The 19,687-nt window shown below is 46.7% G+C and overlaps 1 protein-coding gene across 4 annotated transcripts in view; it reads left to right on the plus strand.

The window, feature by feature from the left end:
- IGSF11 (immunoglobulin superfamily member 11) overlaps positions 1-18,521 on the plus strand; it is a 105,781-nt gene extending 87,260 nt beyond the window's left edge. For 3 of the 4 annotated variants that reach the window (XM_042031774.1, XM_042031776.1, XM_042031775.1), the window contains exons 2-7: positions 10,909-11,072; positions 12,258-12,465; positions 13,260-13,415; positions 14,411-14,533; positions 14,756-14,906; positions 15,675-18,521. In XM_042031774.1, coding sequence (XP_041887708.1) covers positions 10,909-11,072; positions 12,258-12,465; positions 13,260-13,415; positions 14,411-14,533; positions 14,756-14,906; positions 15,675-16,125 — 1,253 coding nt within the window. In that variant the 3' untranslated portion in view covers positions 16,126-18,521. The remainder of the gene's footprint in view (positions 1-10,908; positions 11,073-12,257; positions 12,466-13,259; positions 13,416-14,410; positions 14,534-14,755; positions 14,907-15,674) is intronic. The other variant, XM_042031777.1, reaches the window with a different exon arrangement.
- The last annotated feature ends 1,166 nt before the right edge of the window (positions 18,522-19,687 follow it).

Consider the following 19,687-nt stretch of genomic DNA (forward strand, 5'->3'; position numbering starts at 1 on the left):
CAAGTTGTTTTCCCTTATTAAGCAGTTTATCACTGTTGCAATCTTTTTCTTTTTTTTCTTTTTTTTCTTTTTTTGCCAGAGGAGAAGGAAGAAATTTATTCTTTTGGCGATAAATCATTTACAAAGCTGCTGGGCTGTTAATGTATTTTTTATGTCTAGGCAAACAGAAAATAGAAGTGAGTGTCTTAGTAAAGCTTTGCCGACCTGTTTTAATTTCAGCTTCCTAACCCTGCCTCTCTGTTCCCCAGTCTTGGGAGCAGGTACATTTCTCTTGTAGAGGCACCAGTGGATACCTTCTCCCCAAGGAGACAACTTTGCTGTGTCAGCAATGTCACGTGCTGTTGCCAGCACTTGGCACTGCTCCGCAGCGTGACACATCCCTGCTGACTGGGCTGTGCTGGGAGAATACTAGCAAAGAAATGGGATCAGGGAGGGCGGAGACTCGAGCCTATTTTTGCTTTTAGATCCTCGGAAGAGCTCTCATCAGATGCCCACTCTGGGGAAAGCAAGTTACATGCAGCTCTCAATTCATCCCATGCAGCCTCAACCCCTACTTTTCGTGTGGGGGCTCAGGTGTGGTTACAGATACCTATGGGGATGCTTGAGGATGCCTTCAGGGACAAGGACTGGCCATGGTGGAGTTTCCCAAATGTTAAGAGCTGGCTCCTGCAAGGTTTTGCAACCTGCTTCAGGAAAATGAAGCCAATGTATGCCTTCACTGCTCTCAGCCAGCTCTGTGCCTTTTCCCTCTTTCAGGAAACATAGACACCAATCTTTGTGTGAAAGGTGAATTTTCCTTTCTGGTGTGCTGTGACAAGCAGTAAGATAATTAAGAGGAGGGATGTGGGAGGTTTATGTTGGCATCCCAGCTAGATGAATGGGTAAGTCTGCAGCTCAGAGCTGTTGCTGCAGGCTTTTTGCAAACTCAAGCTGAGTTTCTTACCTTAAATGCACTTATATGAACGTTTGATAAACTTTCATCCCCAAGTCACTTTAGCTAAAGTAACTGGCTGTGGTCATTTAAAATGTTCCCATCCCTAGATATCCATCACAGTAGGATGATGCCTCTACTGTAGCAGTGAGCAGAACAGGACAGCATGTCTGCAATGCAGCTTTCCCCTCTCACAGCAAAGGAAGTTAGCCTGTCCCCACACCTTCCTCAGCAGGTTATGCTGCTTAATGCCTGGCTGTGAGATAGAGGCACAGCTTCTTTTCTGCTTTGGCTGGCCTTGGGGCAATAGCCTTGTGTTGAGTGACAAGGCAAACAGCAGAGGATGACAACATCTTAAGTTACTGCAGCAGGATTCCCCAGAGCTGATCTATCACAGGAGTAGGGGGTGAAGAAAAAGGAACTGTGTTTGCCAGTCTTAGATTTGTAAAAGACAAAGAATAGGGAAATAACTTTCTGTGCCCAGCTAAACTTTTTCTTTCCTCCTTGTCTGTGCCTGTTATTTGGAAAATGGTGTTTCAGGCATCTCTGAAGGACCTGAGCAGGGAAGGAAAAGGACACACCACCCTGTTTGTACCTTGGGTATCCTGCCTTGCTGTGGCCTTCCGCCATCTTCTGTAGACAGAGTGTCTGCTCCTGATTTGCCCACCTGAGTCCCAGGGTATGAGTCATTGATGACTCTGATTCTAAGCAAACCCAGGGATGGACAAAATTGACACCAAATGGTCCCACAGAGTGGGCTGAATTAGCCGTACCCACCCCTCCACTCCCAGTTTAGGGGAGCAATGAGAGAACTCTTGAATTCCTTTCTTTTCCCCCTGAGTCCCCTCTGGCCTTGTTCATCTGCTACAGCAAAAAAACCCCAATGTCCAAAGTGCAGCTGCTTCTTAAGTCCTCTGCAAATGCTGTGAATTCAAGGACTGCCAGCTCAGCTCGCAGCAGTCTCTGTTTTCAGCTGCATGCATCGGAGGGAAGTGTTAAACTTCCCGTAATGTACTTAATAGTGCAACACTATACCATGGAAAGAGGATTACTGCATGCCCAGAGCACAGCCATTTATTAGTTTTATCCTAGCTAATGTCATTGTAGACGCTATTTTTGTTCCTATCAATGTTCTTTTGTATTTTTACAATCTTGCTATAATACGATGCAGTTTTCCTGCCTCTAACTTGCAGGCATATTGCATTCAGAGCCTCTATCTCTCAGCAGAGATAGATGCAAGGCATCCATCCCAGCTTGCTGGAGCTGAAAAGGCACCAGCTCTCCTGGCAGCTTCAGAAAGGCTTGATAGAAGCACATAAGAAGAGCCTGTACTGGGAGCACAGCAGGAGTCCAGAACAGGAAAGGACCATTTGGGTCATTGGCCCCCTGATGCTGCATCTGTAAACCAGATTTGGGTTCTAGTTCCCACTTAGCACATGCCAGCAAGCTGCTCTAACACCATATTCTTCTCACAGTTCAAAAACCTCTTTTGCATTTCAAGTCTGTGACTAATTAAACAGAAGCATTAAGATGTGCTGGAAAAGCACAGTTCAGGTGCTCAGGGAGATAAATATCATGTGAACTCTGCTACCTGGACAGCACAGCCCCTCTCGACTTCCCTAGCAGGTTTGAGTGCTTAGCAGATCAGCAAATCAAACTCTTGAGGTTTAAACCTGAGCACATGAGGATCTCACACTAATGGGGACCCTCTGAAGACACCTGAAGCTGTCTGGCTGTAATTTCTGGACCCAGGGAGTCTGTGCCAGAAAAAGGGAAGGAATCAAATTCCTCAGTGTGTCACGGGAGCCCCTTTCCTACCCCTGCAAGAGCTAATCCAGTTCCTCTGACAAGGACACGGAAGGCAACTGACACCATTCTGGTGGAAGTATGTGCAGCTGAAAGCTTTCCTGCCTTTTTTTTGGTCGTAAAGTCCAATTGTCATCCTGCCTCCGGCTGCAGGTTGCAGAGGTCAGCACAGGGAGATATGTTCTATGTCATCCCAATCTGTCACTTGTTTGAAATCCTCCTCCCAACTGGCCTGCAGAGAAAGACCTATTTTCAAAAGAGAAGATGGCAGGGGTGGTAGTGACTGCTGCTCACCAGGTCAGCAGTTGAGGCCAGAGCAGAGTGGGTCAGCAGAAATTTTCCCTGTTAGTTTTCTGTCTAGTTCAGGTGAGATTATAAATGGTAAGGAAGAAGGGTCAGTGTGATCAGCGGAGTGTCACAGGTAGCCCTCATCAGCTAGTCTAGTTCTTGGCAAGAAATGCTGCAGGGCTCAAGATCAAGACCCTGGCACTGTGTTTTCTCCCTGGATTAGTGTCTGCTGGCCTGTGTATCCTACAGGTTGGGCAGCAATCCTGAGATTACTCTTACTAGAGTAAAATGGATCTTTTCACTTGGGAGGCTCCATTCTGGGGGGATGACTAGATACCACCAGCTGTGTCTGATGGTTTTTCCAGGGATAAAGCTGCCTATTGACGTGCATTTAATGGGAATACTAACACTAGAAACACCTCAGATGAAACGTTAGCGTCAGTATAGTTTTAACACCTGTGTCACACAGATCTTGGTCTAAACCATGCTAGATGCGATTGTTTTCCTGCTGTATGTTCCAGTCTGTCCTGCAGAGCCAGCAAAGATAGGAAGGAAGGAGTCAGAAATTATTTTGCCTTATACACTCTTCCATTGTCCCCCACAGGCTACTATCCCACTGCTAGACCTGTCAGGCACTTGTATAACATGTGACCTCAAATTGGGACACAAAAGGAATCCCCCTACAAATGTCTGGAGCAACCTTTGCCTTCTTGCTGTGGGCTGGCAGGAGGGCTACTGTTTGTTGGAGCCCTTCCTCCCTCACTCCATTACTCCCACTATTATTGGTCCAAGGAGGTTTCTACCAAGCATCCTGCCCAGGGAAATTTGTGCTAGGGCACTTTGGACCCAGGATGCAGTCTACTACAACAGTGTGAATCCATCCAGATGCCTGCCCTGCAGAATGACTTTGGAGCCTGGAAGTTTTTTCCATGGTAGAATTTTCTTAGTGAACTGGAAATAATTCAGTCTAGCTGGGCATAGATTCAGATCTGTGCTCCATTGAAATGCTTGGTGGTGTTAGTTCCCCAAGCAGAGTGGAGTCTACTGCAAGCTGCCTTGAGACACTAGGCTGGTTAAATACTGTGTTTGGTTAGATAGATTCTGAACAAGCAAGTGTACCCCATCCAGAATGAAGTGGGATACACAGTCCCTGGTGAGAATGGGCAAGACCAGTATTCAAGCAGCTCATTGAGCAGCCAGTTTGGATGCTGTCATATCATGCTGGATAACTTCAATGTTTTCTGTGTTTGCAACTGCAAGTGAGGCTCCTTCAGGGGCTTTTGAATGTTTGCTGCAGAGGCAGGACCTACAGCAGATGTACTGACTGCATCTGTTCCACTTTCCTCCTGCTGTGAGTCGCTCCTTCCTGGGTTGTAGGTTTTGCTGCTGCTCAGTGTGTTGGGTTGGCGATGTACCTCAGCTCATTTGGGGTGGGACACATTTCTCTTCTTTAGCACAGGGGGTAACTTTGGTCCCAGACTCAGAGATGTGAGGCAGGCAAAAGGCACAGCAACTTGTATTCTCCTTTCATCTCAGGAAAAAGACTGTTCTGCAGTTTCTCCCTCCATTGCCTGCGGTTTCCAGATGGAACACTGTGTTTCTACCCTGTTGATGAAACTTCTGTGTGACCTCATCTTTGCCTCTCTAACAAGAGACCCAGAATGTCATACTGCCAAAGGTATCTTCCCCAGCATGTGGCAACAGGATTGCTAATTGTGCTGGGACAGGAGGGAGCCATTCAAGCCATTCCCTGGGTTTCAGATGCAAGCTGAATCAGCTTGAAGCTTTATTCTCATTTTCCCCACAGCGACACACATTCCTGCACATTTTCACTTGAGTCTGGAAATGCAGAATGCACACAGTTTTCTTTCATGTCTTTCACACCTTCTTCCCTCCTTCCTCCTCTGGCCATTTGCTTCCCTGGCTTGCCAGCACTGTAGAGTGAACCTGTACCCTGGTCTCTACCTTTGGGTGTCAGGAGTTTGCTGCTAGCAAGTGCCAAAAGCTGCTGACTATGCTGGTGATCTCTGGCAGGGAGGTGCAGCAGTGAGCAGGAGTTGGGAACGTTTTTTTACCAACTCAGAATGAGTCAAAGTGCTAAGATCTGCCCGTGTCTTTCAGCTTCACTGTATCTGGTGTATTCTGAAGGCTCTGAGGCTTGCAGCCCCTCTAGGGCAGCTAGAAAATGTGGCAGCATCTGAGTCCTCCTTACACCCAGCAGGGAGGGTAATGCTTGTTGTGGGACTGTGTCCTACGTGCTTGTGTTGTGATGTATGTATGAACTATCTACATGGACTCCTTCATGGATACTGGGGAGGGAGCTGAGTGTGCCCCTTGGAAAAGCAGCAGTGAGCCATCAAAACCGAAATCAGTTCTGTTGCCAGAATAATTACTTGATCCTGAGAATATGAAGAAATTCTGAAAGAGACTCTGCAGCCAAAACATTCTTCTGCTGACTGGTTCGCTGATAGGGACAGAAAAATGGAGCATCCGTTCTAATTAGTGATGGGAGCTTGCTGCCTCAGGATCAAAGGAGAACACTGTTTGCTGAATCAAGCTAAGATCAAAGTGTCCTATGTACAGGAAGGGCCCATTCCTCTTTCTGCTGACAGTGGTGTGCCCTGCTCATCCTCTGGGCATGCTGCTTACAGGGTTGCTTAATTACTAAGTAAGGAGAAGACTGCAGTCACAAGAGAGGGTGTAATGGCCATTGTAATCCAATTCTGAGAGATGATTTCATGGTGATCGATTCTTTGTCTCTCAGAAGTCATTAAAGTTCTGAACGCTTAGAAAATACATGGATTGTATAACTTAGCAAAAGGAGACTTTTTACAACATCCTTTGCTTGATTTTTCTGACCTCTTATGTGTAATTTGACTTAGTCGGCTGTATGTGTGTGCATATATCTATATTTGCATTTATATCTACTCAAGGGAATTCAAGTCCTCATTCCTTAGGCTGCATTGAAAAATCCTTATCCCAATAGATATGCTAAATTTGAAATCTCTTCTTCCCTCTCTCCCCTGCCTCCCTCCTCTTGCATTAATACAAACCCACATTTTTGCAATGCTTTATTTTGAAATGTTTAAACACGAATCATTTGGTTGAGTTTTCCTAGTAGGTGTTTCCCTGGGCATACAGGTTTATAAGTGTATGTGACTTCGTGTGCAGCCATCTGCATTTTGGGCCATGAGTATTGGTGTGGAAGAACACAGCCACAAAAATACTTGCATAGATATACAAGTGCATGTGTAAATGTGTTACATTTTCTAGTAGTCTTGAGATGCTGCAGTTTCTGAAGAGGGTTTCATCTTTGCTCTTTCATCTGTTTCCCTGGGAAAGGAGTCATGTTGTAGCACTGCCCCCCTGCCCCCAGTGCTGTGCTAACACACCACCCAACCTCCCGGTTTATGGTGCTGGAAGAAGACTTTGCCTTTGTTTCCTGTTGCCTTGTTTAAGCTTCCTTGTCAGAAGTGGCTGTGTGTGTTTTCCCCAGCTGTAGCCTTCCAGGTGCCACTCAGCTTAACAAAACAAGTCCTTAAATGCCACCTGTCTTGTACATCAAAAGAGAGAAGAAAGGGCCAAAGAGCAGCTGGCAGGCACTGGGATGTGGGAGGTAAGGGCAAGTCTGAGGAACTGGCTTGCCTGGTGGTTTAACAAGGACAGCATGGTGTATGTGGATGTACTCATCTTGCAGGCCAGGTTCAAAGCAGGTCCCCTGGGCAAGAGAAATGAATGGTGATCTCAGCTTCTCCTTTGTGCTCCCCTGATCCATGGCATTCAAATTAAAAGAGATGCTGTGGTGCCTTCAAAAGAAAAGGAGATCATGGCTGTCGGGTGTTGCACCCTAAGAGTGAGGTACTGGTAGGGAAAAGGGAATATATATTTTCTTTCATTTTTTAAATTGCTCATGAGTACATTTGGAAGTCCTCAAATGTATCAAAAATTATTTTTACAGTGACTAAATTATGCATGTTCTATTTTAGTGTTTTTATTATTCTGCAGAATGTTTGCAATCAACTAATAATAAATATTAGGAGTAGCAAGAGGGTGATTAGACGTGAAAATCTCACCATCTTGACAACTGAGTGATTGATGTAACTAATCCTGCAAAGTAAACTGCAAAGTCTAACTTTTGCAGTAAATTGGAACACTCACACTTAAGCATTACTTTTTCTGGGTGACAAGAATTTGAATGTGTGGGTTTTTCATGAAGTGGAAAGTGGAAGTGATAAGGAATGGGGCTGAAGAACACATATTGCTGTTCCAAATTGGATGAGTAGTTTCTTTCCCTCTCATGGAAAGCATCTCATTAAATCTGTGCTGAACATAATAGAAGGACTTTCTGCACCATGTTGGAGAGAGACATCAATCCAATAAATGTTCAAATCATTGTGACTCCCTGCAGACTGGTTAGCACATGGATGATGCTAGACTAGATGAGTAGTCATGGCAAGAGAGCCTTCAAATTTCAGCCTGCAGAAAAGACAATCCCTTGTCAGAGTCACATTCAGCAAGAGACATCTCCAAATTGACATGGATCACTTCTGGGCTTTGGGCTACTGCCACTGCTTGGCCAGCCATAAGAAAATGAGGAGTCCAAATCCATTCCCAGCCTGTTGCCCACATACACAGCTGGAAGGCAGATGCCTCGTGATAAAGGTGATGCTTATTACTGGCTCTTCAAGTTATTTACTTCTGCTCGCTGCTGACAGACTTGCATAGGAGATTAATGGATTAAGCTTTCACCAGCTGTTTCTCATCCAGCCACCTAATTCTGAGATGTTAGCACTGGAGATTAACTGTTTCCCTAGGAATTTCCAAAATGTTCCATATTTTTAAATATGTCCCAAGGCAAGAGGAAATTCAGACTCGGGGTGTTTTTTTCCCCATAACATAAGAAACTTGTGAACTTCGCTTGAAGAGGTTAAAGAGAAATTTTGTCTGTTTCTGTTCTGAAGCATTTATGAGCCTTGCTGAACCACCTGAGGCTTTAGAAGTAGGAGATGTGGAGGAAGGAATGGAAGTTTAGAGGAGGTGGTTGAGCCTTTGCAAACTGATGGAGTACTACAACTCTGGAGCAGTCAGTTCAAACCCTGGAACACATGGGAGGCTGTTCAGGTGCTAGAGACTTTGGATTTGTAGCATCTGAAGCTCAGAATTTCCAGGCTCTGAGTGCTGCATTTCTACATTAGGTTGTCTGGGAAGGATCTCAGCAGACAAGCATGTGGGAGACACCTTTTCCTCAGACATTAGCTTGTTCAATTGCTTGGTAGTTCAGATAGAAAACTATTCTCATGAAGCATTTCACCTTCAGCAAACCAGTGTCTCTTGGCAGAAAATAGAAACTTTGCAGGCAGCCCTTCCTGGATTCAGCAAGAGAAGAGGGCGGTCTGCAGACAGCACCTGGATGTTAGCAGTATTCTGCTGTTGCCTTGGAGCTTGAAAACTCCTTGCCTTCTTCTCCAGTACCCTCCCACATGCTTCGAACAAGAAAATGCTGAGCTGTCATACAGAGACATTGCTTTTTGTAGTCAAGATTTTGATTTTGTGGAGAGAAATAGTTTAAAGCATTTTAGTGCTGCTCAAAATGGTGGTGGAGACCCCTTGGTTAGTTGCATTTGACAAGATTTTGGTGATAGGAATGGAGATATTTCCCTGTGTGACTTGCAGTCTTAAAATGGCAGCCTTGAGCTGCTGTACTGGGAAGCTGGGGCTTAACAGGCTTTCATCTGTGTCCAGTCTGTGTGGAATGCAAAGAAGTGGATGGTGGAAAGTCTGGAAAATAAATGAGATTTGATGAGATCCCCCAATATCAATAGTAATTTTTCATCAGCTAAATAGAAATGTCTGGACTGGAAAATATTTTGACTTTCAACCCTTTAAATTAAAAATATCACTGAAGTACTTTGGGTCTTGCTGGACTTTATGAGACATAGAAGTGGGAGGAGAACTGTGTTTCTTGGTGAATACTGCAGTTTCTTTTTCTGTTTCCCTGATGTTGGGTATCATTAAGATTGATGGGTTTGAAAACATATCTCATTCTCTGAGACACAGCTTGGCTGTTCTTAATGGCTCTATGCCTGTCGCCAAAAGAACCCCGGTTGTTTTCAGAGGCTCTGAAACTAGAGTGCTCTCATTTAAAAGGGCCACATATCTCATTTGCCTGTAAAAAAAGACTGTGTGAGAGCAGACTGATCTCTGAGGAAGGAATATAATTCCTGTTAGCCTGACATAGCTGGTAGGGTACAGTTGCGTAGGAATGGGATACTGTGTTGTGACCTGCAAGTGTATGGGTGTTGCGGTTTTTTGACATTGGCTAAGTGCCAGGCACCCATGAAAAAATTATTCACTTATTTTCCTCTGCTATAGCTCAGCAGGGGAGGGGGAATTAAAACAAAAACTTCATGAGTTGAGATAAGGATTAGAGGAAATTAATTTTAAGGGCAAAACAGGCTCAAAACTTAAACAGTATAAAGAAAATTTATTATTAGCAGAATCAAAATAAAAAGGGTAATGAGGACAAAAATAAACCTTATGAATACCTTTCCTTCCTAGTCCCTCCCTCTTTCCCATCAACTGCGCAAGGAGACAAAACACAGAGTTTTAGTCAGTCTTTTACTTCTTAAAAATCTTTCTTCAGTACGCTTAAGGAAAAGAGTTTCTTTGCTGTGCCGTGGGATTGTTCCCATGGAAGATAGTTCTCTGTGAACTTTTCCAGCGTGGCTTTAACTTTCACAAACAGCAGCCTGCCCTACCTCCTGTAATGTGAGTCCCTCCCACGGGCCAAGCAGTCTTCCCACAACTGCCCAGCATGGGTCATTTTAGTTCATGGGGTTTAGTCTTTTAAGGATGAGCTGTTCTAGTTTGGAAGCAAGGGTTCTCTATCTCTGGAAGCAAGGGTCCTCTCCCTCTGTCCGAGTTCCTCACTAGATTACAGCTTTTTAGCATCTATGCGCTCCAGCATGAGCACCGTTCCTCATGGGCTGCAGGTGGATCTCTGCACCCCCCCCCATGCACCTCATGAATTACAGGGAAGAAGTTTGTTGTATTACAGTCCTCACCACGGCTTGCTTGGAGCACTTCTTCCAGTGCTTGGAGCACTTTTTCCCTCTCCTTCTTTTCACTGACCTCGATGCTGCCATGTTGGTTTTCCTCACATGTCCTCACTTTTCCTTTTCCTCTGACTTGAGAGAAAGTTGTTGTCCGTAGGTATTATTGTTCTCAAGTTCTATTGATTGAAAAGTTCTTACAGAGCTTCACTGCACTGAGAAGGTTGATTTTGTCTGGGCTCCATATCAGGGAATTGTTTGCCATGTTTTCCTCGCTGGCCACATGGTCTCTGCTGGCACTGCATGGGCGGCCCCAGCCACATGGTCCCGGCCTCGGGAGGGCCCTGGCCACGCAGTCCCAGCCTTGGGAGGGCCCCGGCCACGCGGTCCCGGTCTTGGGAAGGCCCCGGCTGCACAGTCCCAGCCTCAGGAGGCCCCCGGCCACACAGTCCCGGCTTCGGGAAAGCCCCAGCTGCGCGGCGCCCAGTGGCCCCTGATGGGATGGGCCCCTGCAGCCCCTGCCAGGATGGGTCCCAGCAGTCACCTCATCACCCCTCAGGAGAAGAAAAGAGAACTTCCCACCGTTTTTCCTTTCCTAAATATGTCATCACAGAGGCGTTACCAACTTCTCTAACTGGGCTAGTAACCTGCCCATCGTGCCCATCATTTTAGTGATTGGCTCTGGGCCGGACACAGTAGAAACTTCAAGTGGCTTCTTCCTGCCCACTAAAACTAGGCTGTGTTAAACCAACACAATGGGGTGACCTGCAGTACTTTCAACTGTGTGTCTTTCTCTTGAAGTGCTTGAACTGTGTGTCCTTCTCGTTCCAGGTCTGGTGTGTCCTCTGGAGGTGTCAGTCAGTTCAGGGAGTATCCAGGTTGCCCGAGGCCAGACAGCAGTGTTGCCCTGCACCTTCACCACTAACGCTGCTCTCACTAACCTTAATGTCATCTGGATGGTCATTCCTCTTTCAAACGCCAACCAGCCTCAACAGGTAGGTCTTTTCTTACTGGAACATGTATTTCCTTGGGGCTTTCCTGTTCTCCACCCTTTTCTGGATGTAGGCCCTCTACAATGCTGAGTCTATGGTTGTCCCAGAATTTCATTGTCCCTTCACTGCTGAACATGTCCTCTGGATCTTATATGAATCTGTTTTATTCAATGTTTTGTTAGCAGATGCACATTGTGTCCTTGGCTGGATGTGCAGCAGGGGCAAGTGTATGTGATGCTGTAGTACTGCCCTGGGCCTCCAGTGGCTTGTGTGTTCAAAAGAGCACAGGAGATACAATCCAGGTTTTGGTGCAGTGGATATGGAATTTGATGGGCCTGGGAGCAGCTGCAGCCTTAAGCCTGTGAAATCTATGTAAAATATCCTCTAACACATAACCTCTCATAGAATCATTGCCCCTTTTACTTCCCTTATTTTTTCACTGTTGCTTTTGCAAGTCCCATTCTTACAAATATTAGCAAATGAGAGTATATAATTGTGGGCACAAGAATCATAACCTGAGATATACTGGCCTGTTTTTTGCCCATGTACTCTGACAACAGAAGAATGCCATTTCTCTGAAATACATCTGTCTTGGGCCATGCTGCCCTCACCACATTTTGTATTCAGTGTGAGAACCTGCACTGAAGAATACTTGCTCCTTAGGGACCCGGTCTGAGTACAGTCTGACTGGCGGAGGCTGTGCAGGTTCGAAGGTTGAATTGCCTGTCCAATTCAGCTCATCCCAAATATCTTCAGCAAGCAGTGTCAAATCATGGCAGGATCTTGCTGATGGAGACTCAAAATGATACCGTCCACTGGGCAGATGCTTTTCATCAAAGTACTCACTGACCTGCAGAGAGCCTCTGCTTCTGTACACTGATCCTGTCCAGACGGGTAATGACTATCATATGAAGTAGGCTGGTGTTGCCAATCCAGCTGTGCCAGAAGATTTGGGTATCTTTCTGGTCTGCTACCTCTGTGAACATTTTCATTGACATAAAATGGGCTACAGAGTGTGTTCCTCTTTTGGAAAAAACACCTGTGCTAGGATGTATATCGAGGTTTGGGTTATTCAGAGATCCTTTAGTAACTGCTCCTTTTGGCTTTGTAAGCCCGTGTTTTGCTTGCTGTTCTTCCTCCTTGCTCAGCTTCTGCAGAGTGTTGTTTGAGCCTTCCTTTCTTTTCCAGGTTATTCTCTACCAAGGGGGTCAGATCTTTGGTGGTGCACCCCAGTTCTATGGGCGAGTGGGGTTTGCTGTGACAATGCCAACCACCAGTGCCTCCATCTTCATCAACAACACTCAGCTATCGGATACTGGCACATACCAGTGTTTGGTCAACAATCTTCCCGACCGAGGCATCAGGAATATTGGAGTCATTGGACTTACTGTCTTGGGTGTGTTAATTGGTATCATGGGGGAGAGGGGGGAACAGGGACAAGAGGATCTCTGTGCATGATAGTGCATCATTAGCAATATAGTACTGTGTTTGCATTTGAGCCCACAGACATCCTGTGGTGAGGAATGGGCTGCCTTGTGAGTACTGTGGGAGTTTGTAGGGCACATAGACTTCATATGCAGGCAGCATATAATGAAGCTGTAAAATATGGTGGAGAGAAAGTTTTTGTGCTGGTATTGTGATGTGGAGTTGCAAAGAAGCAGGAATAAAGTACGAGGGCATCCTGGAGGGCTGAAGGGAGCGTAAGGGGTTTGGTGCATAGCAACAGAGGAGAGAATGACTTTACATTTTTGCTTCTTTTCCATGAAAGCAATTAGTTCTGGATGCTTCCATTGATGCTAAATACTCCAGAGTGCATGCCATTATAGGGATATGAAAGCAAAACCCAATCACAGTAAATTTTGTCTGCAGCTCTGTTAACTTTCACCATCCTTGATGTCTCAAACACAGAAATATTCACCTTTTTCTCAAGGGAGGGATCCAAGGAGAACTGGGTCCAGTGCAAATCAGGAGTAGTCTGTAACCTTGATGGGCTGGTGGGTCAGGAATCTTTGTGTGAATTGTCACCCCCCAAACCACAATGAGTTCTTGTCTGCTGCCTCAGTCTTGTCCCCTTGACAGCTCATGCCACTCTCCTTGCTTTTCCCAGCAGCCCGTGTCTAGAGTGAGCCTACACTCCACTGTTTGGTCACATTTCCTGATTTGCTATCACCTTCCCCTCTTCTCTCGCAGTTCCTCCTTCTGTCCCGCTTTGCAGAATCCAGGGGTCCCTGGACGTGGGCAGCGATATCACACTGACCTGCAGCTCAGAAGAAGGCATACCCCGGCCAACATACCTCTGGGAGAAACTGGACAATGTCCCCAGGTTGCCCCCAACTGCCACACAAGGTGCTCATTTTGTTGATTATCCTCTTACTTCCCAGGTGGCAGCCTGAGCTTTCCCTTGTCTGAGCTGCCAGAGGTGGCATGGCTCATTGAGCGTCTGCCATCATTTGCATGGTCCCTTTACTGGAACGAAGATTCCTAAAGCCCATGGTGGACTGGATACCCTCCAGAGGCCACTTAAATTTTCATAGTTTTTTTTGGTACAGAAACATGTTCCCTATTGAAAAACAAGGATTGGGTTGAGTGGAAGAGAGAGAAAGTGGTTGCTAGATGCTGGCATGTGGCTGGAAATTTCATCTGCCAACTCACCTGCATTTTACACCAAATGAAAGGCTTATAGAATGGAAACAGGGAAAAGAGAGGCAGAATCACATTAGGAAAATACTGCCAGCTTCTCACACTGATGCCACTGTTCTCCAATAAATTACTGCCAGAGCTGCTTTTCAGATGTGTGTAGAAGCACAGCTCTGATCAAACTGGTGCTTCCCACCTCAAGCCCCACCCATAAGTTTTCTTAGCCTAGGTGTCCTGAGCAAATACTCATAGCTGTACTTTTGCCCTTTATGTTGCTGTATTTTAAGAATATGCCAGCTTTCAGTTTCATATAATTCAGGAATGAGGAATATTGGCAGAGCAGAAGATGGAGAGCCAAGGGATATGAGAGTAGGGGTTCTGCAGTTAATTTAACAAGTAGATCTGGTATAGGTAATTTCGCATCTCTTTCTTCCCTGCTCTCACACAATACTGAGAGTCCTAAGCTTTCATCTGCAGAAATTCCTCTATAAGAAGAAAAAGAAACATCTAGTGTAAGCTCCTTAAGACCTAATCTTGTCTCTGTGTGTGTATGTGCATGCACAATGCTTCCATCTCAAGGTTATTTCCTAATTTATTTCTCTCTTAATAGTCTCACACCAAAGTTCTCTATTTGCTGGCTTTGCCTTTTCATGGTTTTCCTCAAGCGGGGGAGGGATTTAAATTCGTCTTTTCTCTCTGACTAGACCAAGTCCAGGGCACTGTCACTCTCCGAAATATCAGCACTGTGTCCTCAGGTCTTTACCAATGTGTGGCTTCAAATGCCATTGGAACCAGCACTTGCCTTCTGGACCTGCAAGTCATTGCACGTAAGTATTTTGCCAGGGGAGGCTTGACCACCTGCTTCTGTCTTGTGACAGCAAATGTGGTTACACACCTTACTGTGAGCCATCACGTGCCTCTCTATCAGAAGATAATAGTGCCCTGGAATGGGAACATTGCCTTTCTCCCTGCCCAAGCTTCATGTGCTTATAGATGGCCACAGCCCATCCCTGATTTCTTCTCCATGCTCTGTTCAATCATCTCCACAGCTCACCCACGGAGTATCGGCCTGATTGCAGGAGCGGTGGCCACAGGTGCCGTTGTACTTGTTGTTTGTATTGTGTTGGTGGCTGTAGCACTGTTCTACTGGAAAAATAAACACAAAGAAGAAGAGGAGGAGGAAATTCCCAATGAGATAAGGTAAGGGTCAGCGAAAGCTGATAGTGGGGGACCTCTGAGCAAAAGCTGTGGCTGACAGGAGTGGAATTGGAAACCTTATTTTTGTTAATCCTGGGTGTGTTCCCTGGGGTCAGGGGAAGATGTCCATATATGTCCAGAAAATTGAGAAAATGAAGAATGGTAACAACAGATTTTGTTTTCAGTATTGCCTTTAAAGAGAGATTTTTCATTTGGCTTCATAGAATCACAGAACAGCTTGGGTTGGAAGGGCCTTAAAAGATCATCTAATTCCAACCCCTCTGCCAGCAAGAGGGATGGGACTTCTTGTTGTTATCTCTGTAGAAGAGTGATGTGGTGGGAATTCTGACCCATAATGCCAGACAGTGATAGCTGAAAAGCTCTGGAGATACAGCTGTGATATTCTCTGTTGTTACAGTCACAGGGTTTCCCTCTGGCAGCTTTCTGCAGGTCCCTTGAGGATCAGCTGCACTGATTGTACAGTCATACTGACTGCCTGTGAAGTACCAGTGGCTGTGACTGTGACTTTCTGGGTAGACACATGAGCATGGGTCATTTGCCTCAGTGGTAGGCACATGGAGCACACAGGTGGGTGCTGCAAAGATGGATGAGCAAACAGGCCAGGGAGCAATGCTGATTCACCTTCTCCTTGAATCTCCTTGTCCTTCTCCTTGAATCAATGGTGTTGACCCCAGCATGGTGGTAGGGGGTGAGGGTGTTGGACAAGTGGGCCAGCATCCTCCATATGCCCTCACACCTTCTCCTTCCCAGGGAGGATGACCTGCCACCCAAATGCTCCTCTGCCGCAAAGACGTTCCACGCTGATGCATCCTCATCAGAGAACGACACCCTCACCTCCTCCAACACCTACAACAGCCGCTACTGGAACGACCCCAAAGCCAACCACGCCACAGACTCCTTCACCCGCTTCAGCAACAGCAACGATGCTCACCAGCCCCCCTTCTCCCGCTCAGGGAGCACGAGTGCCCGCCCCGTCTATGCCAACGGTGGCCACCCATCCCCGGCTCCCCCTAAGACACTGGTGGTGACAGCCAGCACGGCGCCGTCGCCTCAGGAGGTGATCCGGAGCAATGGTTCCGTCAGCAGGAAGCCACGGCTGCCGCACACCCGTTCCTATGCAGTCAGCCAGGCCACGCTGGAGCGGATCGGGGCTGTCCCCGTCATGGTGCCCGCCCAGAGCCGGGCTGGCTCCCTGGTGTAGGACCGTGTCGGCGGCTGAGAGCTGAGCAAGGGGCCTCTTATCCCTGGTGGGGTGAAGAGACCCACCCTACTCCTTCCTGAAAGGCAGCGAGGTGGCGGGGTGTCACACACTTACGTCTTCTCCTGCCCTTCCCTCTCGAGGCTGCTGCCAGCTAGTGGGACAGCCCTGTCTGAGCCGCTTTTCCCCCAGCTGCTGGAGCTCCTCGCGCCGATGGACGCCACAGATGTGCCAAGGCCAGACCAGCAGGGAGGTTGGGACATGCTCCCGGGCTGCTGGGCCCCAGCTGGGACACGCACTCGAGCCTGACCCTGGGGGGAAATTTTGCTTTTATTTCCTGTTGGTTTTGTTGGGGACTGATTCCATCCATTTGGGTCTTTCAGGGAGGTTCGGGAGATATATATATATATATTATTTTTTTTCCATTGTTGTTGCTGTTTTGTTTCCAAGAGGACGACGGCCTGTGTTGGGGCAGGGAAGGCTGAGCAGCCCCAGCTTCCCATGGCCTTGGTTCCACTGCTGGATTAGGGAGTACTGTGCACTGGGGCCAGGTGTGAGGAGGCATGGGACAGGCTGGAGGGGCAAGATGAAGGCAGGCACAGCCACCAGCCCAGCCAAGGGGATGGCTGGGTGAGGGTGCAGACTGGGGAGCATTTGTGTTTATTTTTTGCAGTTCTTCCTCCCACCTCAGCACACAGAGACACACACAGGCACTCACACACAGACACATGCAGGTCCTCAGACTGGGTGTTTCTCCTGCACTAGGTTGGAGTGCTACCAGAGCCCTATTTATAGCTGTGGAGGATGCAGCCGTCTGAGCATCTTTCCCTCAGACACTTGGTGCAGGGTGAGGCTGCATCGCTGCTCCTGCTGCTGCTACTTCTGCTGCTGCTCTAGGGCTTACAACTCTTTTTTTTCTTTTCTTGGGGTGTTGCCGGGGTTATTCAGGAGGCAGAGAGGAGCTGGACGGTGTAGGAGAGCACCAGGCAGGTTCATGAGGCATCTGTTGCCCCTGGGCTGCTCTGGTTTAGGGCAAGTGACTTCAAACCCCACAATTTTGATGTTTGCATGGTGGGTTTTATTCATCAGGATTTGCAGGGCTTGGCAGCATGGCAGGGAACACATTGTGCTTGGAGCCTTCACAGAGAGGCATCAGAGTTTTCATTCCCACTCTCCCACATGCACAGACATGTTGGCAGGATTTGTTTCCTGCTTTAGGAAGCCAACACACTCTCTCTCTGCCTCCCCCACTTCCCTCAGTGTCCCAGGACTGGGTACTGGTGGCATCTGCCAGTGGCCCTGCCATCTCCTTGCAGCCTGGCAGGTGGTTGTGGCTGGCACCTCTACTTTTTTCTATTGCAACTAAGTAGCCTTAATCAAAACCAAGAGTTGAAACCTCTGAAGGAACCTGATGCCATTTGGAGGGCTGGACAGAGGGCTGGACAGAGGGCTGGGATTTTCCCTCCTAGAGAGCACTGGTTCAAAGAGGCCACACCTGGATAGGTGTCTTGGCCCTCCTGCATAGCACTAACCCTTGCACGGGCAAAGGCAGTGATCACCTCAAAAAGCACCAGAGCCCTCCCAGGTCTGCTCTTAGAAAAGCGGTGTGGGGAGTCACAGGTGACTTCCCATAGTTCTCACATTGGAAAAACGGTCTGTTTAAGCCAACAGACTTGGCCTCATCCCCACTTTCCTTGTTCTGGCACGGCTTTACTTTCCCTAGCAGTGCACAAACCTTGGGCAGGGCCTTCTACCTGAGCAGTACAAATGCAAACACAGACTCTGAGGAAGAGGAGGGAGAGGTGAGGGCTGGGTTCCCACATAGACACACTGGCTTTTTGGGAGACTGGGAGCTCCCAAGCAGCATTAGGTTTGAAGCTTGGCTGAGATTTTGTGCCTTCTTTTCTTAAAATAAAAACAAAACAAACAAACAAAAAAAAAAAAAAAAAAGAAAAAGGAAAGAAAAAGGAGATAAAAAATCCAACTTCCCTTCCTTCCCCTTCTACACAACTGCATCCAGAATACGTGCAAACCCCCCTGGTGGTGCAGGCAGGAGGTTGCTCTGTGTGTGCTCACATTTCACTGGAGCAGTCCTCTTTCCTGCCTGTCTGCTCACTTTGCTGCCGAGTAGTAGGATTGATGGGGGAAGAAGAGTGGCTTTAGAAACCCTGATGTGGGAAGAAAAAAAAAAAAACAATCAAAGAAAAGCCCAGACACATTCTCTCTGCTTTTGTAACAACCCCTGTGTGACATTTACAGGAACACTGCCCTCAGCAGGTGCCCTCCTCTACTGGGAAAGCTCTTCTGGTTCCTACCCTCCATAAGACTGTTTGCTCCTCTTTCTTTGTTCTTTCTAATTGTAAAAAATTCAATAAAATTTTATTCATATAAAAAAAGGACTTCTGCCTGCCTGCTGCTGCTTTTTTCTTCCTCCTACCTAATTCTGTAACTACAATGACTTTGGCCATTAATACTTATCCTTGATGTGACTGGCAGTGAGCAGCGACCACGCAACCAAGAGCTGAATGTTATTAGGTGAGCCTGTTTGGTAGTGAGCTCTGGTACTAGAGCCTTGTTTTTCTCATTCATAATAGTCTGACATATTGCCCATGAATGTACAATTTCCCAGGCTTGCAAGGTCACTACTTCTCTAGATAAAGGTGAGTTTTATTTTCTGTCTTTTGGCAGGGGAGACCCTATGCTGCTTTGAGTGATGTGGGAAAATGATTTTTATAATTGCCTAATTTTGCTCATCTCATGCATTTGTTTTCCAATCAAAAACATGGCATGTTTATCCCAGATTCAAAGTCTAAGGCAGTCACCGACTTTTTTGGGCATTTGAATAAGTTTGATGGGGGAAACTGTCAGGAATTGAACAGAAGTGCTGATCCCCATCGACAGAGCATGTGAGGTTTCAGTGTCTGAGCACTCACACTCTCAGGGCATAAGGGGACTGGAAAGCATACACTTCTTAGTCTGTATCAACAGCTGCTACCAGAAGGTTATTATTAGTTAGGGCAACCTGTTGTTTTGCCAAGGATTTTGCATTTTTCTCTCCATGTTTCATTTTCCCTGCTTCTTCTCTAAAATCCCCCACATATTCTGAGAGTGATTATTAAACGCAGAAACCTACAGATCCAACAGCAGTGGTAATTCAGCCCTGCTGCACGTGCATCACAATCTCATTCCTGGGTATTTTTCAAAACCTACTTCCAAATACTCTTGTAAATGTGTTTTCAGCTATAGACCTTACTGTAAATAAGACAGCTGCATTGCCATTTTCAGGAAGTTGTCATAGGAGTCTTAATGTTTCCATTTATCATCTTTTGATTGTGCAATCTTGATGTGACATTAATAGCATCTTTACATTTTATTCCCATGATAGCCCTGTCAGTATTCTGCTATACTATCCATCCCTTGCCACTGTTTTTCTCCTTACATCATCCTTCTGCACGTCTTGTTGATCCACAGCAGAATTTCCTAGCATGCAGGATAGTTTACTAGGTTTGTGCAGCACCTGAAATGCTGGAGTTTTAACCTGTAAATTGTACCTGGTAAGGCATTG

The sequence above is a fragment of the Corvus kubaryi genome, unplaced genomic scaffold (assembly GCF_017639235.1).
Source record: "Corvus kubaryi isolate FWS band 111438036 unplaced genomic scaffold, C.kubaryi_AGA036_p1.0 37341, whole genome shotgun sequence".
Taxonomy (NCBI): Eukaryota; Metazoa; Chordata; class Aves; order Passeriformes; family Corvidae; genus Corvus; species Corvus kubaryi.